The sequence below is a fragment of the Molossus molossus genome, unplaced genomic scaffold (genome assembly GCF_014108415.1).
Source record: "Molossus molossus isolate mMolMol1 unplaced genomic scaffold, mMolMol1.p scaffold_m16_p_1, whole genome shotgun sequence".
NCBI classification, from domain to species: Eukaryota; Metazoa; Chordata; class Mammalia; order Chiroptera; family Molossidae; genus Molossus; species Molossus molossus.
The window spans coordinates 40,082,679-40,107,148 of record NW_023425344.1 but is presented as its reverse complement, the minus strand read 5'-3'; the positions used below and the strand labels follow the sequence as shown (position 1 = coordinate 40,107,148).

Sequence of the window (24,470 nt, the reverse complement as noted above, 5' to 3'; positions counted from 1 at the left end):
AATTTAACAATCAGGGGTTTTAATTTTCTTCATATTTTTGTTGTTAGCATTCTAGTCTTTAAAACTAGATAATAAGTCCAATTCCCCAGAAGCCAAATTTTTTTTCTTTTGTAGTATGAAAGAATCCACAAAACCTCTGCCCTAAACTGATTCCCAATTTTCAATCTGTACTTAACATGAATCTTTTTATATATATTGTAAAAGGTAACTTACATAAAATGTACCCATTAATCAAAACTAGTTGTTAGAAAGATTTAACTAGCTTTATAATTTAAGTTTTAAAACATAAATATTTGCAGCTTGATCTTCTGTTGACAATGATTGTCGGAGCCAAGAATTCACCTAGAATTCAACCTCATTTACAAATTCCCATTCATGCACACAAAACACACACCATTAATACACAACTTACTCCTCATGTCTTAAGATAATCATCTTTGAATCTTTGGCCTCCCAGTCAATTCAAAGTTCAAATGTCTTTTAACTCAAACTTCACTCTCAGATTTTTAACAAGTTTTCCACCCACACAATTTTCCTAATCTTTTTCATGTTGCACTGCCAAACTCTGAAACCTGTGCCTCAAAAAGATCACCAAATAAAAGAAAATAAATGAAATATAAAGTGGTTGTCTCAGAATAGAAAACGGAAGATTAGAATTGATCAAGATTCCCTACTGAGATCATACTTTACTTTTACTGCAATGAAGAACTACTATTATCAGGTAGAAAAATCCTATGTTGGATTCTTTCATATTCTTTGGCAAGTGGCCAAAGAACCTACCAAAAAAGTTTGGGAGTATACTCTTTTTCATACAAAGTATTCCCATAGGAATACCAGGATAGCTGCAATTCATTTGAGGCCTCACCTGTAGAAAGAGGCTGTCACATGGACAGCCAGGAAACCCACTCGTTGTGGAGATCCCTGAGAAAGTGTGATTTTAAAATCTGGACTGTAATTAAGGTTCACTAACCATTTTCATTGTATTCATAGGAAGTAGCAGCTGGTCTACCAGCATTCATACTACCTTTTCTCATCCTAGGTTTTTCGTATAATTGCTATGGCTTTGGAATCTCACAACTGATATTCTGTATAATTTGAAGGTATTATGTCTCCTAATTCCAGGTTTGCAATTTCCAAATGTCACAATTCTTACTCAACTGAGTAGCCATAGAGACACCAACCATCTATGAATAAAGGTTTTCCTCAAAGATATGACTTAACATTACATTTAAGTCATAGCTGTACTAAAATAGGCTAATACAGTTTACTTATGGTTGGTATTTGAGAGAAAAATCCATTCAATATAGAGCCTAGTGGTTCATTTATTGCAAAGTTCAAACTGAGAGCTGTGAATTTACTACATCCATTTAAAATAAATAACTTATATGAAATACAGATCTGGCATAGATATAAGATGTGAAAATCAAAATCAACTTGAACCTGCATGTTTCATTTGTTCACAAACTTGCACACACTAATATTCTGCAAAAAAGACAATTGCAGCAAAAGAAAAACTGCCCTTTTGCAAACAAAACTAAAAGCATCCCTCCAAAGAGGATAAAATAAACATGCATATATATGTATAAAGTGTTACTGTTCAACACAAATGCTATTTCTAGGAAAAAAATTTAACTGCATAGGTTAAAAAAAAAAAAAAACCCACAATGTGCAATATCTTAAGCCATTAAAGCACCAAAAATAAAAAACAAAAAATCACTGTTTTTTTATGACGATTAACATACACAAATAATATTGATCAAAACTCAGGAGTATATACCTGGACTGAAACAATGTCCATTGTTTGGAGAATTTTTCAATTTAAATGTTTCTTCTCATCTCTAAAAAAGTTTAAAGTGCTAACTTTATATAAAGCAGGCAAATTCTTCAAGTAATTTGCTATTTAATGATGCCAATTTTTATAGAGCTAAACAGGAAACTAAGAATAAACTAAACTGCAACAGGAAAACAGACATGGGGGAAATTGACAAGTTAAGCTAGACAACGCAACAGAAATGCTCTAACACCACCTTGGCCTTCTAGTTTCAATTAAATGCATAAGCTAACAGATTTAGGCGTCTGCTGGTTTAGTACACTAACTCCCTCGGATTTGCTAAAATTTATACAATAGGTATACAGAGTCCTAAGAAAAAGAGTGCCACTTAAAAATCAACATCGAACACTAATTAAAGCAATTTTAAAAATAAAAGGTTGTCTACTAGTATAAATGAGTATAAAATGTAATAGGATCTTACAAACTAAGAACTGAAGACTTTTCCAAAGTTTAATTACTCCTGCCCTTTAGCTGCTTTTTCAAGGAAGTATACATTAACCAAATGGCGATTGAGGTGTTTGCTGTAATCTTTTTCCTTTCTAAAAGACCGATCACAGAAGATACAAACAAAATCTCCCTCAGCCACCTTGACTGCCAAGGCTTCCTTTGTATTTTTCCTACTAGTTTCTGGTGGAACCGGCCGGGCCCCATTTAATCCAGAATCATCACTACCCTCTGACATGTTGTCACTTAGGTCACTACCATCATGACTGTGGATGCCTTCATCTTCATCCATTTCCTGAGACTCATTTACTGCCATGGTAACAGGAGGTGATGCCACAGCAGTTTTGGACACTGCTTCTCCTTTTTCTGTTGGTAGGGGAAGCAGCAGTGGTGAAACTGGTTCTTCGACTGCTGAGTCTTTTCCAGGGGGATTCTCTGTTTTGTTCTCATCTGTATCCATATCCATTTCACAAAGCCCAGTGTCAACCTGATGTTTACCATCTAAAGTTTCACCCGCTTGCATATTCAAGTTTTGTTCAGAGGGTGAAATATTGGCAGATTCCTTGCCAATAGCAGCAAGACCAGCTAGACTCTTTTCTGCCTCTTCTACTTCTACTTTTTGAAGAGGGGCTTCTTTATTTCCTTCGCATTCGGTGAGTAGTTTTTGGTCTTTTGACTCCTCTTCTTTTAAATTTTCCTTTGGCAATGGTGGTGATGATAAGAAATCTTGTGCACTTGCACTTTCCTTTAGAAACTGGCTCTCTTTAACAGGCACTAAGCCAACTTCAATAAGGACTTGCTCCTTCCTTGCCATTTCACTCTGTGCATTAGACTTTTCCTTTTTATTATCTTTTCGAGGAGATTTTTTGGGAATCGGAGGCTCCGTAAGAGGAGGAGTCTCCATAACAGGAGGAAGCTCCTCCATCTGATCAGGCCCCTTCTGAACAACCTCCATCAGAGCAGGCTCCATGGGAGGAGGAGGCTCTGTCTGAACAGGTCCCACCTGAGGAGGCTCCATGGGTGGGACCGGCTCTGTCTGAGCAGGCCCCCTCTGAACAATCTCCTTCGGAGCAGGCTTGCTGCTTTTTTTACTTGATTTATTTTTCAGAGTTTTCTTCTTTGTACTTTTTTTCATGCCGGCATTTTGCTTTTTATTTTCCTCTACTTTGTTCTCACCCTTTGGTACTTCCTGACTATTTTTGGGTTTGCTTTCTGTCTTCTTTTTCTTTTTTGTCACAGGCTGCTCATCATTAACAAGATCTTGTACAGAATGGGCTTCAGCTTCCACCTTCCTTTTGCTTTTCTTGGTTTTACAGTTTTTTTCTGAATTGTTTCCTGTAGGCACACCCATCTCTCTAGTTTCCATTGCTGATTTGCGAGTTCTGGTAGTCACTTGGATTGAAGCACTACTACAAGGCTTTTTTTCTTTTGAAACATCTTTTTTCTCCACTTTTACAGATTTCTCATTTTTCTTTCCAGCTACATCCCCTTTTACTTTTGTCTGCTCTGTTGCTGTTTTTTCATTGGTATTATTGTTATCAGGCAAATCTGCCTCTCGCTTTTTGGTTTTCTTTAATTTCACTTTTGAGACATCCATTGTTTTATTAGGACAAGTAGGATGCTTAGATTTGAAATGATACTGTAGATTACATTTCTTGGAAGCTGCATAATCGCATACAGGACAATTGAATTGCCGTGGATTAACATGTAGCTCCACATGTTTTTTGAAGTTACTTCTATCTGCTGTTTTGTAGTCACAGTGTGGGCAGTTAAGAGGTTTAGGCCCATTGTGAACCTGTCTTGCGTGACGAGTTACTTCGTGTTGATTAGAGGCCACATAACTGCACTGATCACATTTAAATGGCTTCTCACCTGAAAGTGAACAAGAGATGTTAAAGACACATATTAAGTAATGAATTCAACATTTTATTAAAATATAAGGAGTTGGATTATGTTAACAAAAAACCCCACAAAAACTATGTATTGAAAAGACTGTTTCATGCACTTTATATTTACCATATTTATTTGTATATCGTTTCTCTATCCCTTAACACTGATTCTCAAACCAAACAAAGAAATAATTATCTCATAGTTAGCCATCATCATCTAAAAAGTTCATCAAGCTAGGGCTCTCAAGGACTATTAAAGAGCAGACATTTGTTAGTACACAACAATTACTGGCAAAGCTGAGCTCTGGATGTTAATTTTGGGGCATGGGCTCTCAAAGAAAATAACTTTAAATGTTTTATGTTTAGTCAAAACAAATGTATAATGCAGTGGGATATAAAATTCATACATTTTAAAGATAAATCTTGAGACTTAAAAGAAATATCTTATACTCTTAAGCTACACTCCTCCCAGACCTTCAGTATACAAGTTTTAAAACACTACTTTAGCCTCAGGGAGCAAAAGGCTTTTCCCCCCTTTAAATTTAACCCATTTATCTATCCCAAGGCAAAAGCTAGGTTAAGCTTCATTCAGCCAATCTTTCCAATGCCAAAGTTACTATTTTAAAGCAAAAATTAGCCAAGTCAGAAATCTTTGATTTTTCCCCATCCTCTTTTAAAAAATGGGCAAAGAAACTAAATGAGAAGGGCATACAAATAGATATGGTATGTAAAATAAGCAAAGTCATAATCACATGTACGTACATAACCAGAACCCCCACCCCCAAATTAATGGCATAAGAGTAACACATTCTACCTGAATACATACCCATCTAGATCACACTCTAGTAAATATTACCAAATGGTATCCATACCCCACTGGTCCAATGGAATGCATAGTAGAAAAATGGAAATTGACATTTATGAAAATTCATCTCTCAAACATTCTCAAATTCATATCAAATCTTAATGTTTTCATAAAGCAAAGTTACTCAGACATTAAGTAAAACCATGCAGATGGTATGTTTTACATAATTAGAAAATGTCTGATGATAAAAGACTTGATCACAAACACAAATACTTATCCAAGTCTGACATACAGCTAAGTGGATACCTCTTTTCCATGCTAGTTCACTAACAAATTTGTAAATAGAGGTTTCTGCAACAAGCTACATTACTCCATAGTGCTTGATTGTATGATGGCCTCTCTCCAGTGAATCACCTCAGTGGAGACAAGCATTTGTTTAACATACATACACACAGAATAGGCAAAGACAGGTGGTATAATAATTAAGAACTGTTTTCAAGAAAGAATATCTGGGGTGATCAAATATGGGACACTCTAACTCACTGTGAGATCTTTCTAAGTTTCATTTCCTCATCTGTAAAATATTATTTTTTAAAAAATTTTACTTAAGTTTACTGGGGTGACATTGATGGTTAATAAAATTATATCGGTTTCAGATGTATAACTCTATATGTAAAATATTCTTGAATGCTGTGAGCTATAAATGATCTAATCTATATAAAACTCTTAGCATGGACAGATAGCCAGGCATTCAATATACATTACCTGTAATTCATCACTTTTGGAACAAACATTAATTTTTAGTATGGGTAAAACAAAACAAAAAAAAAGGACGAGTGCCCTGGCCGGTTTGGCTCAGCGGTTAGAGCGTCAGCCTGCAGTCTGGAGAGACCCGGGTTTGGTTCCTGCTGAGGGCACATACCTCGGTTGCAGTTTGTCCCCGGCTCCGGTTGGGTCGTGTGGGTGGCGACCACTAGATGTGTCCCTTTCACATCGATGTTTCTCTCTCTCCCTTCCATTCTATCTGAACAAAATATCAAAAAAATGTCCTCGGGTGAGGATTTAAAAAAAAAAAAAAAAGGGCCCTGGCCAGTTTGGCTCAGTGGTTAGAGCGTCGGCCTGCGGTCCGGAGAGACCCGGGTTCGGTTCCCGCTAAGGGCGCGTACTTCGGTTGCAGTTTGTCCCCGGCCCTGGTTGGTCGTGCGGGTGGCAGCCACTCGATGTGTCCCTTCACGTCGATGTTTCTCTCTCTCTCTTCCTCCCACTCTATCTGTACAAAAAATGGAAAAATATCCTCGGGTGAGGATAAAAAAAAAAAAAAAAAGGGACAAGTCATCATGTGTTTAGTTTATCCTGCCTTTTCACATAAACCCTACCTCTGAGTAAACAAACATCTGATGAATGGAGTTTATCTTGTTATGAAAATATTCGTGCTAATAAAAGAATTATAAGAAAAACATCACCATTTTAAAAACCCTAGTGAATGATGGTATTTTCATAGCAAGCATTAGACAAGGTATGGGAAGATGTAGAAATCTGTTTAAAATTTGATGGCAGGATCCCTGGCAGATATGGCTCAGCGGTAGAGCGTTGGCCCTCAGACCAATGAGTCACAGGTTCAATTCCAGCCAAGGGCATGTACCTCGGTTGCAGTTTGTTCCCAGCCCTGATCAGGGCCGTGCAGGAGGCAACCAGTTGATGTGTCCCTCTCACGTTAATATTTCTCTCTCTCTCCCTATTTCTTCCTCCCACTCTATCTGAAGATAAATAGAAAAATATCCTTGGGTGAGAATTTTAAAAAAAAGAAAGAAAATTTGATTATAGCACAATTTTCTTGCTCCATTCATCCCCCTGCCCTAATTTTCCTTCTATTGCCATAAAATCCTGCTTGTATTAAATTATCTATCCATCCAGTTTTAGAGCTGAATATAAATCCTTTTGCCCTATACCAATCAATGGTCTTAACTCCCTTTTCCAATTCTAGTAATAGAGTGGGGCATAAGTAGGTTTACAGTTGTGAGTACACAAAACACAGTATTTTTCTATTATTTAATTATTGTAATCTTTTCCAAACAACTGTAAACCTACTTTTGCCCCACCATGAATTTGTTTTTCATCTTTTAAGATGTGTCCAATATCTATTTTATCCTTCCCAAATTAATTTACAGATATACAGCAAATTCTAAAGGTTAAAGACTTTTTTAGTAAGTTTTACATATTCTTATCAAGAATAATCCAGCCCTGGTCAGTTTGGCTTAGCTGGCTAAGTGTCGTCCCATACACCAAAAAGTTGCTGGTTCGATCCCCAGTAAGGGTCGTGGCAGGAGGCAACCGATCAATGTTTCTCTCTCACATTGATGTTTCTCTCTCTCCCTCTCTCTTCCTCTCTCTCATGAGGCAACTATTTTGAGGGTGGCAAAAATGTTCCATATCTTCATCTGGGTAGTAGTTAAATAGGTGAAAACATACAATAAGGTCACTGAGCTATATATACTTAAGATGTGTGCATAGTCATGTGTGTAAATTAAACCTTAAGAAAATACTGTTTTTTGTTTTGTTGTTTTTTTTGGTACATGCCCCTAGCGGGAACCGAACCTGGGACTCTCTGATCCACAGGCCGACGCTCCAACCACTAAGCCAAACCGGCCAGGGCAATAAAATACCGTTTAAAATATTATTCTGGAATTTATTTAGAGTCTCAAACCAATATATCTTTCAAATAAGCCTAGCTATTAAATAATGCCTTCATAATAATAATCAAATACTTAGTGAAAAGAAAATAAACTTATTGCTGAATAAAATAATTTTCTCTTAAAAAGAATACTAAATGGAGGTGATAATTGGCAAGTTTTTAATTAACTTTAACAAACATCCACTAGGCTCATAATGGGAAAATATTAAAAATGAGCTCTTGTGCTAATAGGATGGGGAACTAAATAAATACAAACTAAATGTATTTCATCCAATAAGAAATATTTCATTCGGGATGAAATGGAAGCATCTCCCCTGAGAATAGGAAAGGGAGAGCTAAGGATAATAATGTCAGCATCTCTAGGACTTCCCATGTGAGAATACTCTAATAACATTTGGTAGAAACACCAATAAAATAGAGAATAACACCAGATTAGGTTAGCGTGTCTGTATTTCCACCAATATTCAACTTTCTTTTTCACCAAACCAACATTCTGGTCCCTTATTTATGTGGCACGAAACCCTACCCTATGGATGCCAAGTGCTCCAAGTAAATGCCCAATATGATTTTGCCTCATAAACCAATCTCCTTGTCAGTTTAGTTAAAATGTACCAACTCGCCCTGGCTGGTTTGGCTCAGGGGTTAGAGCATCGGCCCACAGACCAGAGTCCCAGGTTCAGTTCCTGCTAGGGGCATGTACCTCGATTGCAGTTTGTCCCCAGCACCAGTTGGGGTCATGTGGGTGGCAACCAGCTGATGTGTCTCTCACATTGTTGTTTCTCTTTCTCTTCCCCCCTCTCTCCCTCCTGCTCTATCTGAAGATAGATGTAAAAAAAAATGTCCTCAGGTGAGGATAAATAAATAAAGTACCAGCTCTACAACGCCTAATCTCTCCCAGAAATAAGAGATTGAACACACACTTTTCTCCTGTGTAATACACTCACATGAACAAGGAACCAAAATTCCCAAGATGACCTGTAAAGATCAGACTCCATTCCATAGAGAAAGCACCCATGATATTCACTCCATGCAATCCAGTCAGAAACAATGCCTACTCAATTTGACCTCATTCAGCTTTACTTTACTCCAAGTGTTATCAGCAACATCTATTAAAAGTTTTAAAATAGTCTGCTGAAAATAATTCAGCACTCAAACACAAGATAGACTAACCATGATTGTCTCCTGTTTGTGACTCAAACTGTTGGCATCCAATCAAAGACAATGGTTCTGCTTTCTCAATACAATCTGATTCAAATTTCATTACACAGAAGCTTTTTCAGCTATTCTCTGAGCCATAATGTTCTTTTAACAGTTGATAACTAAAAACTGGAGGGTGGGGGGAGTCTGAGGCCAAATCCTAGCTTTTCTAATTTAGAAGAATGACAACCTTACATGAAGCATTTATCTTATCTAAATCTGTGTCCTAATCTACAAACTGGGATTAACTATTTTAGGAGTATTAAGCATATACAGAATAAGTAAATAGTAGCTACTTCTCATTATTAACAGACTTTTAAAAGACTTGTTGTGGCCCTAACTGGTTTGGCCTAGTTGGTTGAGGGCCATCCCAAGTACTGAAAGGTTGCTGGTTCAATTCCCGGTCAGGGCACATGCCCAGGTTAAGGGTTCCATCCGTGGTCCGGATGTATACAAGAGGCAACCAATAGATGTCTCTCTCTCTCTCTTTCTCCCTTCCTCTCTCTAAAATCAATTTTTAAAATGACCTGCTGCACAGTTAACAAACAGCAACTACTAAAAATCATCTTTAAAATATAGCAAAGAAAATCCAAAAGGCAACAGTTGGCACACTCAAAATTGTTCAGGCAAAGATTACTGACTAGTGTAAAACACCATAGATACTTACACAGTGACATAAGTATTATAAATTTAATGAAGATGATGTACTTTATCATTCTAATCCAGTGACCCAGAAACACTAATGAGGGTCAACCAGATATGACTTTATATAAAAAGTCATGAAGTTAAGTATCAAGCATTTAGATTTAATTTCTAGTACACAAGTAATACAAGGCACAGGGACAAAGGAAAAATGAAATGACACCATGAAAAAGCAAATAAAACAAATCCAGAAGGTGGGCATTCTATAAGAAAAACAGCCACATTTCTTCAGTGCCTTAGTTTACCCATTTGTAAAATGGAAATAGAACTTACACATCTTAGGATACTTATGAAAACTAAAATGAGTTAACTCCTGTACAGCTCTTGTATGTTTTAAGGACTAGAGCATAGTTATTAACAGACATATGTCTACCTTCAACAAAGCCTGAGATAGCATCAAAGTTACCCTCAGAAAATGAAACCAAGAAGCACTGAAAAGTAACATAACCAGGTTCTGGTTAAGTGACCTGGCTCAATAGCTTTGGAGATTTAGAAGGTACACTCAAAGTACATATTAACATGACAAGCATATAGGGTCAAGAAAGACTAGCAAGCATATTAGGTGACCCCTTCTTAACTACTCAAATCGGAATCTGTATTATAATCATGTATTAATCATCACTGACTTAAGACAGCTATTTCCAAAAGGAATAAAATACAAGCAACATAATTAATTTTAAATTTAAGTACTTTAAATTTTCTAGTAGTCACATTACAAAGGTAAAAAAGAAATAGCTGAGCCCTGGATGGTTTGGTTCAGCAGTTAAGAGTGTCGGCCTGTGGACCAATGAGTTGTGGGTTCGATTCCGGTCAAGGGCATGTACTTGGATTGCAGGTCTGATCCTCACCCAGGTCATGGTCATACAAGAGGCAACCAACAGTGTATCTCTCTCACAATGTTTTCTCTCTCTCTCTTTCTTTCTTCCTCTCCCCCCATCTCTCTCTCCCTCCCATTCTAAAAAAACAATAGAAAAAACATCCTTGGATGGATTAACAACAACAAAATTATTTACATTTTCTTTATACTATTTGAAGTTCAGTATTTGATACATCTCAATTTTAACAAACCACATTTCACAAGCTCAATAACCACATACGGCTAGTGGCTACCCAACTGGACACATAAATTAAAGGTAACTGTTAACTTAAGATAGATGGCTCTACGTAGACTTTTATAAACAGAGAGGCTTTATTTAGCATAGTTTGCCCACAGGGATACTTATATATTCTAAACCTAAAAGGATACATGGCAGTTCACCAAGGATCAGTCATGGCCAAAATGGTGTAATTAATTATCCATTCACAAGACCACCTATGCTAATACTTAATTTTTAACTTGACCACCTTGATAATGGGGACCAATTCTGGTTGGTTACCCCAATTCTTTCACTGGAGTAGATGAATCTCCTCCTTGTTACAGTCCTGAATTTTATCTGTTATAAAGGCTAGTAAGTTATTATCTCAGATTATATAAAGTTTGGCTTTTGTTTATCAGTCCTCAGAGAAGCTCTATCAACTTTCAAAAGAACAAATCCAAATTGCAAGAACCGAGGAGCTAAGAAGAAATCCTTGGAGTCCAGCAACCACACACTATAAAACTTGGTGTCATACTGTGTTGAGGAGGGAGTGTGAGAAGGTAGGATTTCAAAAGGAATTAACTAGCCTTGGTCTATGATATCAGTTCAACTTTTACTAATGTCATGGAACTTATTGAAGAGCTCATGAAAATTAAGGATCCTCCTCCCAGAAAAGCACACACACATTTATACCTACAGACTCATTAAGAACCTCCATTGAAATACAGCTCCACACTAACAGAATAATTATTTTTAACTTCAATTTCTGAATTATATTAAAAATATCATCACAAATAACGACCCAGTTCCAGGTCTAGAACTTCCTTATAATGGTAGTAGTTTATTAAAAATGACAGGAAAGTTCCCATTTCTTACCAACCTGAATGAGTACGCATATGTCTAGTTAGATGAGTCTTCTGAGAACTTGAGTAAGGGCAAAGTTCACATTTATATGGACGTTCTCCTGCAAAAATAGAATTAGTGTTTAAATATGATAAAACAAGGTAAATAACAATTCTCTCTAACATAATATACAATAATCAGTACTGAACATTTTTTAAAATGTTTTTTCAATTTTTAGATAGAAAAGAAAGGAGAGGGAGAGAGAGAGAAACATCAGTGAGAGAGAAACATTGATTGGCTGCTTCCTGCACGGCCCCTACTGGGGATAGAACCAGAATCCTGGGCACGTGCCCTTCCCCAGAAATGCAATCTATAACCTCTTAGTGCATTGGACAATGCTCAACCCACTAAACCACACTAGCAGGGCTGTACTGAGTTTTTTTTTCCCTATTCCTGGCAAATAATCAATTTATATAAACGTATTAGAAATATGTAAATCATTTCATTCAGAATTTACACAACTACATCATTTCAACTTTGTTGTCACTATAGTTGACTTTCTGAATTCTACAGCCCTTTCACAGAAATGCTACTTATTATTACACTAAACTTTTTATTTATTTTTTTATCCTCACCTGAGGACATTTTTGCATTCATCTTCAGATAGAGCAAGAGGGAGGGAGGAAGGCAGAGAAACATCACTGATGTGAGAGACACATCAACTGGCTGCCACCCACATGACCCCAACTAGGGCCGGAGACAAACTGCAACCAAGGTACATGCCCTTAGCAGGAACCAAACCCAGGTCTCTCCGGATTGCAGGCTGACGCTCTAACCGCTAAGCCAAACCTGCCAGAGCACATTAAACTTTTTTAATAGACATTTAGAGAGAGACATCAATTTGTTGTTCCATTTATTTATGCATTCATTGGTTGATTCTTGTATATGCCCTGACCAGAGATCAAACCCACAACCTTGGTATATGGGGATGGTGCTCTAACCAACTGAGATACCCAGCCAGGACTATGTTAAATATTAAGAACTGAGAAATCATCTTGATAAGGCATCAAGGAGCATTTTTAAAAATTAGAATCATCCTTAAAGAAAATGCTACCAAAATTTCCTGATGCTATGTTTTAGGAAACTTTTTTTAATCCTTGTAAAAATGATAAATCTACCATCTGAAATTGTTAGCTTAAAGCAAGAATGCTTTTGAGTGAGCATTTTGTTGCTGTAAGCTAAAAACTTCCAGTGGTAGATATAGCTGCTACGAAATAGTCAAGTCGTGGTAAAACAAATTTTATTCATAAAGCCATAGGAACAGAGCAATTGAAGATGAAAGGCTAGTGATTTAGTACTGAAGAATTTAAGACACAAAGGCAGGAAATGTGTCTTCTGTTTTCTAGCGCAGGCTGTCAACCATAATGTTAAAGTCTGAAAATTTGTTTCATCTAGACTTTGGCCACAAGATAATAATTATTACGTTGAGCAAGTTTCTGCATCTAGAAAAGTTAACAGTACCTTCACTCCTCAGGATTGTGAGAATTTAAGATAATACATGCAGAGTACTTAATACTGTGCCTGGCACATACAAAGCCCTCAATAAATATGTTATTATTTTGCCTACATAGTAAGATGTAGCAAACACATGTGTCTAATAAAATGAGAAAGGTAAAAGAGAATGAAGAAAGAAAAAAGAATGTGGTCATGAGTAAGAAATGTGTTCCTAGTAACTGCTCAGCTGTCATTGGCTGGTAAATAACTCACAGCATATAATGACCAACTTTTACCTGGGAGAATTTTAAGATAGTTTTAAAAATATTAAAAAGTAGTTCTTGCCCTGGCCGGTTTGGCTCAGCGATTAGAACACCAGCCCGCAGATCAATGAGTCATGGGCTCGACTCTGGTCAAGGGCACGAACCTCAGTTGCAGTTTGTCCCCGGCCCCGGTCGGGGTGGTGTGGGAGGCAATCAGTCGATATGTCCCTCTCACATCAATGTTTCTCTCTCTACCTCCCAACTTCATCTGAACAAAAATGGAAAAATATCCTCGGATGAGGATTAAAAAAGAAAAAAAAAAAGTCCTTTATAGAAGATTCACAAATAGCCGATAAGCGAATGAAATGATGTACAACATCATTAGTCAGGAGGAAATGTAAATCAAAAGAAGATGAAGACTTCACACAAACTAGGTTGGTTATAATCAAAATGACGTATATTAACAAGTACCGGTTAGGACATGTAGAAACAGGAACCCTTATACATCCCTGGGATTGTAAAATAATGCTGCCACGTTAGGAAAAAATTTGGCAGTTCCTCAAATGATTAAACAGAGTTACCCATTCAGCCCAACAATTCTACTCCTAGGTGTATATATACCCAAAGGAGATTAAAAAAAAAAACCTTCTGTCCACCCTTTACAAAAACTTGCACAACAAATGTTCATAAAGCAGCATTATTCATAATAGCCAAAAAGTAGAAACAATCCAAACATCCATTAACTGATGAATGGATAAACAAAATGCTGTGCATCCATAGAACAAATTATACATCAATTAAAAGAAAACAAGTACTGCACATAAACATGAATGAATCCTGAAAACACTGTGCTAAGGAAAAAAGGTAGTCAGTCACACAAGACTACAAAATTGAATGATTCCATATATATGAAATGTCTAAAACAGGTCGATCCATAGTGAATTGTATGATGTGTAAATTTTATCTCAATTAAGGTATTATTTTAAAAAGTTAAGGACCTGGCCGGTTTGGCTCAGCGGTTAGAGAGTCGGCCTGTGGTCTTGAGAGACCCAGGTTTGGTTCCCGCTAGGGGCATGTGCCTCGGTTGCAGTTTGTCCCCGGCCCTGGTTGGGTCGTGCGGGTGGCAACCACTCGATGTGTCCCTTTCATGTCGATGTTTCTCTCTCTCTCTCTCTCTCCTTCCCACTCTATCTGAACAAAAAATGAAAAAATGTCCTCGGGTGAGGATAAAAAAACAAAAACAAAAACAAAAAAGTTAATGAAATAAAAATTAAAGACCATTATAAATTAACATGAAGAATTGATAAAGGATAATTTTGTTTTATTTTTTATTATTATTTTTTAATCCTTACCCGAGGACATTTTTCCATTTCTTGTTCAGATAAGAGTGGGAGGGAGGGAGAGAGAGGAAGAGAGAGAGAGAGAAACATCGATGTGAAAGGGACAAATCAAGTGGTTGCCACCCGCACGACCCAACCAGGGCCAGGGACAAACCGCAACTGAGGTACATGCCCTTAGTGAGAACCGAACCCGGGTCTCTCTGGACCACAGGCCGACGCTCTAACCGCTGAGCCAAACCAGTCAGGGCAAAAATAAATTCTTTATAAGAGAATAGATTGCACCCTAGGCGGTTTGGCTCAGCGGTTAGAGCTTTGGCCTGTGGTCCGAAGGGACCGGGGTTCGGTTCCTGCTAAGGGCATGTACCTCAGTTGTGGTTTGTCCCCGGACCTGGTTGGGTCGTGCAGGTGGCAACCACTCGATGTGTCCCTTTCACGTCGATGTTTCTCTCTCTCTCTTCCTCTCTTTCCCTCCCATTCTATCTGAACAAAGAATGGAAGGATGTCCTCCGGTGAGGATAAAAAAAAAAAGAGAGAATAGATTGTTTCTATCTGTGCAATTCTACACTATAGGCACAATCTACAAAACAGTGATTTTTTTTCAGTCACACATACAGGCAAAAATATTATATTTTAAAGTAGAATTTGTGGCCCTGACCTGATAGCTTAGTTGGTTAGAGCATCGTCCTGATAAACCAAGGTTGCTGGTTTGATCCCAGGACACATATAAGAATCAAAACAATGCCCTGGCCGGTTTGGCTCAGCGGTTAGAGCGTCAGCCTGCGGTCCTGAGAGACCTGGGTTCGGTTCCCGCTAAGGGCATGTACCTCGGTTGCAGTTTGTCCCCGGCCCTGGTCGGTTGTGCGGGTGGCAGCCACTCGATGTGTTCCTTTCACATCGATGTTTCTCTCTCTCTCTGTGTTCCTCTCTCTCCCTCCAACTCTACCTGAACAAAAAATGGAAAAATGTCCTCGGGTGAGGATTAAAAAAAAAAAAAAAAAAAAAAGAATCAAAACAATGAATGCATAGATTGGTTAAAAAAAATCTTTTTCTTTCTCCCTCCCCCTTTCTTTTTCTCTAAATAAATAAAGTAAAATTTGTGACCTGGTTAAATATCTAAGCTACAAAATTTTTAATCTTTTGATTAAAGACTCAAATGAAAACAATCCTCGATCACCACCATGATAATTACCTATAAAAAGAGATTAGGAATTTGAATCTGTTGTCTGTGACCTTGGGCACAGCACTTCAGGCTTTTACACCTGAAGTTTTCCTCTCAGTAGTAAATAAAGGCTAATGGATTGTTCTGCCGATTAGCATAGAATAGAAGAAAGCACCTAACATTGGTCACTCAATAAAAGAAAAAACCCATTAAGTGACTCTGAAAACTAGGCTACCTAATGAGAAATGAGGAATCAAAAGTGATTCTGCTATCATTTATTATTTTAATCTCTACTCTTCAGCTTTAGATTACTTTATTTTTCTAGACATACAATTTTTTGAACTATACGTTTAATACCAGAGACACGCTTAGAAATCACATAATCAAATTATCCTTCAACTTATACACCCCCAAATATTTTTTAATCACAAATAAGGTAATAGGAGGGAAAAATCTTTTTTAAAAGCATAAAGACCAAATAGGTTTAACAATAAAATGTGAAATGAGATACATACAACCAATGTTAGCTATGTAAATCATAACCTTATTGTGAAAATATCAACTTCAGCTTAATGTGGAGAAAATATTAAGTAATGGATGGTACAGTTAACTACATAAAATATAGCCATTAAAATGAGTCATACAGAAAGAATTTTTTTTTAATTAAAAAGAAAATGAGATTAAAAATACTAAAAAAAAAAAAAAAACACGAGCCACCTAGGGCAGGTTTGACTCAATGGTTAGAGCGTCGGACCATGGACCAAAGAGTCATGGGTTCATTTCCAGTCAAGGGCCATACTTGGTTGTGATTCGGTCCCGGCCCTGCTCAGGGTCATGTGAGAGAGAATCAATCTCAATCTCTCTCTCTCTCAATGGAAAAATATTCTGGGGTGGGGATTTAAAAAAAAAAAAAAGTTGCCCTGGCCGGTTTGGCTCAGCAGTTATAGTGTCGGCCTGCGGTCTGGAGAGACCCAGGTTCGGTTCTGGCTAAGGGCACGTACCTCAGTTGCAGTTTGTCCCCGGCCCTGGTTGGATTGTGTGGGTGGCAACCACTCCATGTGTTCCTTTCATGTCCATGTTTCTCTCTCCTTCTCTCCCTCCCACTCTATCTGAACAAAAAATGGAAAAATGTCCTTGGGTGAGGATTAAAAAAAAAGTCACCTAGACTATAACTAGATTAAAATAAACCACTATAATAATAAAAATAAGAAATGACAAAAAGCAGAGTTCCTGTTTTTATAAAAATCCTTTATAGCCCTGGCTGGTTTGGCTCAGCGGTAGAGCCTTAGCCCACAGACCAATTAGTCATGGGTTCGATTCTGGTCAAGGGTACGCACCTCGGTTGTGGTTCGTCCCCAAACCTGTGTGGGAGGCAAACAACCAGTAGATGTGTCCCTCTCGTCTCGATGTTTCTCTCTCTCCCCCTTTCTCTCCCTCCCACTCAATCTGAAGATAAACAGAAAAATATCCTCAGGTGAGGATTAAAAAAAAAAAAAATCCTTTATACAAAAAATTAGAAGTATGCACACAAAACTTGAAATGTTTCCCTTCTATACATGTTCTTAAATTAACAATATAAATTATTGTTGAAAATATTTTTAATTTTGTTAGCCAGTATCATCCCAATAAATGCAATAAAAAGGAAAAAAACATTTTTAGCTTTGGGGAAAATTTTTAAACTGTTCAGTGACCCAAAAGTTCTGATGTTATCAAAAACTGACAAAATAAAATAAAATTTTAATACAACAAAGGCACTGGTGTGCTGGTAATATTCTCTATGTTGACTTGCATGGTGGTTATAAGTATATTATTTGTAAAACTTCATCAAAGTAAACACATAAAAGTTGTGCACTTTACCACATGTTATAGTTACTACGCAAAATATCTACATTATAGTCAATTCTAAATTAGGCCCCAAGGTTTTCAAAAACTGTTAAATGATTATGAAGTACTTATGGTTGAAGTGCATATGGTGTTTGGGATGGGTTTTAAGATATTGTAGGTGTGGCTCAGTGGACTGAGTATCCTCCCATGGACTGAGAGGTCCTGGTTCAATTCCAGGTCAGGGCACATGCCCAGGCTGTGGGCCGGATTCCCATTAAGGGGCGTGCAGGAGGCAGCTGATAGATGTTTCTCTGTCACATCACTGTTTCCTCTCTCTCCCTTCCTCTCTCTCTTAAAAAAAAAAAAAAAATCAATATAAAATTTTTTTTAAAAGATATTGTAAGTGAGGTTAGTTTAGTATCAATTTGTTTAACTCAAACTGTTAAATGATTAATGGGGTAGGATTCCCAAGTAACTTGTTTCCCATGCTATTTATTTTTATAATGTTTAAATTTCTTTAGTTTCGAAATAAAATGTTTTCAAAACATGGTGACACTCATTCATAGGTTAAAACAAATTCCAAAGAACTATATTTTAAAACTTTTAAGTACAGAAGCCATCTGCTAGGGCTTAGAAATCTTGCTGCAGATGTCTTTCATTTAATGGAATTTCACCTCTAAGTTTAAAGTCTACCACTTAAGCCCTAGTGGGTTTTGCTCAACGGGTAGAGCATAGGCCTGCACACCAAGGGTAGTGAGTTTGATTCTCAACTAAGGGCTCGTATCTGGCTTGCAGGTTGGATCCCCAGCCCGTCAGGGTTGTGCAGGAGGCAACCAATTGATGTGTCTCTTTCACATCAATGTTTCTCTTCTCCCTCCCCTGCCCGCCCCTCACTCTATCTGAAAATCAATGGAAAAATATCCTCAGGTGAGGATTAAAAAATAAATAAGGTCTACCACTTAAGCAAAGCCATATCAATTTACCTTCCCATGGTATTCTACTTTACCTGTGAGGTTCAGTTCTACAGAGCGACAACTGCAACAGGGACCTGAACCAAACAGCATCCCATAGCCCCTTTTTACTTGTTATTCAAGAGTACAGTACTAGATTAATTACTCTACCCATTTGTTCAGACAAGTAATCAAACCTCAAAGGTACCAACCTTTACCAGGAAAATGTAATGTTAATTCAAATTAATTACTAATAGTTGCAAACACTTCTTTGGGGGGGAAAAAAAAGAGACCCTAATTACAAAGATTTGAAAGTAAATTTATTCTTTATTTTATTTTTTTAATCCTCACCTGAGGATATTTTTCCATTGATTTTCAGATAGACTGGGAGGGAGGGAAAGAGAGAAACAGCGATGTGAGATACACATCAACTGGTTGCCTCCCACATGACCCTGACCAGGGCCTGGAATGGAACCGTAACAGAGGTACGTGCCCTTGACTGGAACCCAAGACTCTGGTCTACAGGCCAACACTCTAACTGCTGAGCCAAACTGGCTAGGGTTGAAAGTAAACTTTTTAACTAAATTTACTGGCATGACAGTGGTTAATAAAATTATACAGGTTTCAGGCATGCAATTACATAATACACCAAACTATATAATGTATTGTGTGTTTACCACCCAAAATCAAGTCTCCTTCCATCATCATTTATCCCCCCATACCTTCTTCTACCTCCCCGCAACCACCACCTTTCCCCTCTGGTAATCATCATGGTGTTTGTTCTCTATGAGTCTTTTTCTGTTTTGTCAGTTTATTTTGTTCTTTAGATTCTACATGAGCAAAATCATATGGTACTTGTCTTTCTCTGACCAGCTTATTTCACTTAGCATAAATGCTCTCCAGCATTGTGAATATATTAAAACTACTGAATTGTAATTTTAAATGGATGAATTGTGTGGTAGTAGAGTATAGCTAATAAAGATGTTAGTTAAAAAAAAATAAACTGCGCCCGGCTGGTGTGGCTCAGTGACTGGGTGTCGACCCATGTACCGGGAGGTCACTGGTTCAATTCCCGGGTCAGGGTACATGCCCAAGGTTGTGGGCCAAATCCCCAGTGGGGGGCATGCAGGAGGCAGCCAGCCAACGTTCTCTCTCATTGATGTTTCTATCTCTCTCCCTCTCCCTTCCTCTCTCTAAAATCAATAAAGAAAAAAAAATTTTTAATAAGCAAATTGCAAAATGTGACAAAATATTCGTAACTGTTGGGTATAGGTGATGGGTGGGTACATGTTGGTGCAGTGTAACATTTTCTTTACTTCAGATGTTTGAAATTGTTCATATTTTTAAAATTGTTCCTTTTTTCTTGAAAGCACACTTATAAATTAGAAAGGCCCTTTTACCTGTATGAGTTCAAATATGCTGAACATTGTTTTGTCTGAAAAACAGTTGCATTTTCCTCACGTGGTTGCTTTCTTAGGAAAATGATTAGTTTCTAATCCTTTAAAAACTAACCTCACATTTCTGTGTTTCGGGAACAATTTAAGTTGTTCCATTTATTTATTTATTTATTTATTTTTATCCTCACCCGAGAATATTTTTCCATTTTTTGTACAGATAGAGTGGGAGGGAGAGAGAGGAAGGGAGAGAGAGAGAGAAACATCGATGTGAAAGGGACACATCGAGCGGCTGCCACCCGCACGACCAACCAGGGCCGGGGACAAACTGCAACCGAAGTACGTGCCCTTAGCGGGAACCGAACCCGGGTCTCTCCGGACCGCAGGCCAACGCTCTAACCGCTGAGCCAAACTGGCCAGGGCAAGTTGTTCCATTTAGAAGCTCAATACCCCAAGTCAAATGTTTTAAATTGTTTGAGGCTGTGTTAAATGGAGTTATGCAAGGGTTAGTTTTTTTCCTTTTTTTGTTAAAGCCCTAAATTCCCTTGGGAAACCACTGTATGCATCTTAGATGTATTCACTGCCAACTAAATACATCTTCTAATAAAAAAATTAATCTGGCTAAATGGTCTATCCCAAGTTGTTAGAACATGTTATTTTAGAAAAAACATTGATAGTTTCTCTTGGCTATTCTTCCACATAACACTCAGCACTTGATTTGTGTTCCTTTACTGGATCCTTTAATCCTACAGTATACTGTTATGAGGCACATACAGAATAAATAGTATGTTCAAGGTCACAAAGACAGTAAATAATGGAATCAGAGTTTGAACCCAGGGTCCCCTCCCTTTTATTTAGCATTATTGTTAACTACCCACTCAATAAACTATCAGAAGTTAGTTGAATTTATGGACTGCAAAGGTCCTCTTACCTGTGTGAGTTCGAACATGCTGAACATAATTGTTTTTTCTATCTGAAAAATAGTTGCATTTTCCACATGTGTATACTTTTCTTGGAAAATGGTTTCTTAAGTGTTTTCTCCAGTGATACTCGCTTACTGTGGTATACGTGCAAATGATGCACTTGTAGACTCGCTCATTATCCCCAGCTCTGGTGTGGTGTTTCAAGTGAGCAGTATAGTGATCGTATCGATTGGTATTGTAGCCACAGCGGTCACATCGAATGGGGCCTTTGGAGAAATCTCCCTCTTCTGCAGTGGAAGAGCCAGATTCCCTAGCTTTTGCTTGCTTCTCTGCACTTTCTTCCACAAAAAACTTCTTGGCACTATGAACTCTGATGTGATGTACAAACTGTTCTTCAGATTCTGCTTCATATTGGCATGGCTTACAACGAAAGGGTTTGGTCTTCACGTTCTTGCATTTATCCTCTGCTCCAGGTGTTTCGGGAGGAAGATCTTTATTTGAGTTGTAAATTTCTGGGGTAGCTGATACCTCAAACACAGGCTGTGGTTCTGCAACACTGAGTTCCAAACTTTCCAGTTCCATGTTTTCCAGTCCATTGGGTTCACCTTTTATGTCAGGGGACTCCTCAAGTCCTTCTCCATCACTATCTGAAAAGTTGTTATCCCCAACAGGCATCAATTCTGCCATTTGTCTTTCTTCACCAACTAGGTAATCACAGCAGCTGCCATTTACTTCCCCAGTTAAGGCCACATTTGCCAACATGATAAGCTGAGGAGCAGCCAATTCAGCTTTGGAGAGGTCATGCAAGTCATACATATCGTTAGGCAAGGCCATGCCAATGTTGCCACTGCCGTTGAATAGCCCTCCTCCTCCAGAAGACTGCCCCATTACCTGGGTGGCCATAACTGTATTCTGAATTCAAAACAAAACACAAAACACAAAAGCACCAATTTAAACACAACTTTACTGGTCTAAACCCAAAGCATCACTGTAATTCTTCACAACTTTTAAAAAATACATTTTCCAATATAATCTGTAAATTCAATGAACTTCATTAACTATTAAAAATGAGCCTTTTAAATCATTTTGTAATTTCGAATTCTCTTTACTGCATCACAAAAAAAATTTCTATTACCCCTCCAAAAATTTCTATCAATTGTTTGACATAACTCATCCATCAAACTAGGTCTACCACTGGGCAAGCACTTTAAATTTTTCTAGTGGAAAACAACAACAAAAAACCCAGTAGCCTTCATTTTTAATGTTAATTAAAATTACTTTTAAAATTCAATACATGAATAGTAAACAGCTAGCCTCACAATTCCCCCTTCGATGTTTACTGGTCTGAATCAGAAAGGGGAGAAAGCCAAAAGCCAGACAAATAAGTCTAGAAAGTAGAAGCCTGTAATAGTCAACTGAACTGAAATTCACATTACCTCAACTAACTCCAGAGGAGTTAACTACTGTGAAAAAGTACCACTTAGCTTCCTATTTTTTGGCTGATTTGACACGTTTAAAGGAAAAAAATTACGGACCCTTATTCTTGTGAAAAAGGAAGTTTGGTGTACTCAACACTTCACAAATGAAAATATAAAAAATCTTTCAAACCACTTAATATAAGAATCATACAACTCAGTTCGACAATCAGCAAATTTCTTGCATTGTGTTTGACTTGGCCTACTTGCCTAGTGGAAGCCATTACAAGATCACCTTCTTGAAAACATGTTGGACTTTTTAAATCGTCTTAACCAGGTTTCTTTCCAAAGGTACTATTCTCAAAGTAGGTGTTTTCTTGCCAATTAAAAAAAGGCAAAATAAGTGGTAAGTACTAAGAAAGTTAAATCCAAAATACAAAAAGTAATCCATTTCACCAAAGTGTATAAACACAAACCGGTTGAGTTATACGTACCAATAAAAGTTGGAATCAAATGCCATCACAGAAAACAAACCGAGGGCCAAAGCGGTCCCAAAGCTTATAGTCCGGGCTACTCGGTACTTTGCTAAACATCGACTTTTCTAATAGTCCCCAAAACCCTAACTACCATCCCTAAAGGAATTTTAACGTTTGTCAGAGACCGTCCAAGCAAAGCCCCAAAGCCCAACGTGTTGCACGAATTCCTACGTGCTGCTGCCACCAGCGCCTGCCTCGGCGGCGGCATTCCTGGCTGAAATAGGCATTCGGCCATTTTCTCAAAATACCAAACACAAAGCAGCTCTTTGCAAACTCCGGCGCTCTCGCTTCCTCTCGGCTCGCCCCGCTCACTGCACACATTTACACACCAATTCGCAGGAGCTGCCCCAACACTCGTCCTGAAGCTTTTCCTGTGCTCCCCAACACTAAAAATGGCAAGGGGGGCCAACTCGGGGCGCCGCTGGGCCAGAAGAAGTCTTCCCCAGTCCAGCCCCCTCTCCGGCCCTCGGACCCGCGTTTGGAAGAGGAAAGTTACCGCGTCGCCGGCGACCGGGTTCCTCTCACCGCCCCTGGGCTCGCCCTCCGTAGAGGGCCCGGAGGCTCCGCGGGCGCCCTCCGGAGGCGTCGGCCCGGAGCGCCAGAGGGGGCCCCCACGCGCGCCGACCGCCCCCCCGCCCCCCGGAAGTTTGCGAACTCACTCCCCCACGGCGCCCGGCGAGACGCGCGCCCCAGCCCTGCCAGCTCCGGCGGCAAGGTGGCCGGGCGCGGAAGGCAGCGGCGGCGAAACGGCCCGAGCGCAGAAATCGCTGTCCAGCCCCATTGGCGGAACCGCCCCGGCCCCAGGGCTGACTCAACCCGCCCAGCAGCACTCAACGGCGCCTTCCGGCGAAAGGGAGAGGCCGCCGAGGGAGGGGGACGGGAGGGCCGCGGGCAGGCGAGGGGCTGCGGCGGGACCTGGGAGCAGCAGGAGGGCGAGGAGGAAGTTTCAGGACTAGGGCCCCAAGAAGCTCCACTCCTTGGCCTCAGGACCCGACTCCGAGGGGCGCCTGGGCCCGCGCGGAGGCGGAGGCCCGGCCTCGACTGGGGAGGGGGTCCTGGCGCCGCGCCGCTCCCCAATGACGCCCCCGGCCCAGCCCCCGGGCCGCGCGGTGTAACCCGATCCCGCTCGGCCGCCCGCCCCCGTCCGGCGCGGCCGCCACCGCCGGAGCCACAGTATCTGCAAATCAGCCCTGGACAGCGCCTCGCTCCGCGTCCTTCCGCGCCCTCCCCCTCCCGCGGACGCCGCCGCCGCCACTGCCGCCCTGTCGGCCCTCCCCCACCCAGACCGAGCCCCCAGCCCCGCGCTGCGCTTACCGACCTTTCTCGGCGAGGAGGGGCTGGGGACCCGGCGTCGCCGTTCCTTCCCCGACTACTTTTCTTTGTTGCTGGAGTTTCGGGGGAGGGGAGAGGGAGGGTGGAAAAGTTGGGCGCTGGGGCCGTCCAGGCCCGCGAAGGCCCAGGAGTGGGGCTGCAGAGTGTTCAGGCCGCCGGCTCTCGCCCTGCTGTCCTGGTCGCCGCCGCCGCCGCCGAGGTCTGGGGCCCGGGGCCTCGGCGGCGCCTGCTCTGCTGCTGCGCCGCGAGCTCGCGGGAGCCGCACATTCCAGCACAGGAGACTGCGCTGCGCACCCGGCCCGCGCCGCCGCTGCCGCCCGCGGGACACGCCCCCTTCTCCGCCCGCGCGCGCCCGCCGGAC

General features: G+C 39.8%; 1 protein-coding gene across 3 annotated transcripts; it reads right to left on the bottom strand.

Moving 5' to 3' along the window:
• Window positions 1-1,649: 1,649 nt before the first annotated feature.
• On the bottom strand, window positions 1,650-24,263 carry REST (RE1 silencing transcription factor). 3 transcript variants are annotated; one of them, XM_036257693.1, is made up of 4 exons: window positions 24,096-24,263; window positions 20,835-21,738; window positions 11,517-11,600; window positions 1,650-4,147 (listed from the first exon to the last, which is right to left on the bottom strand). In XM_036257693.1, exons 2-4 carry the CDS (start codon window positions 21,727-21,729, stop codon window positions 2,286-2,288), a joined length of 2,841 nt encoding a protein of 946 aa, XP_036113586.1. In that variant the 5' UTR covers window positions 21,730-21,738; window positions 24,096-24,263; the 3' UTR covers window positions 1,650-2,285. The 3 variants fall into 3 exon arrangements, with proteins under 3 accessions (XP_036113586.1, XP_036113594.1, XP_036113580.1); XM_036257701.1 differs by lacking the exon at window positions 24,096-24,263 and adding an exon at window positions 23,274-23,340; XM_036257687.1 differs by lacking the exon at window positions 24,096-24,263 and adding an exon at window positions 22,736-23,321.
• Window positions 24,264-24,470: the final 207 nt, after the last annotated feature.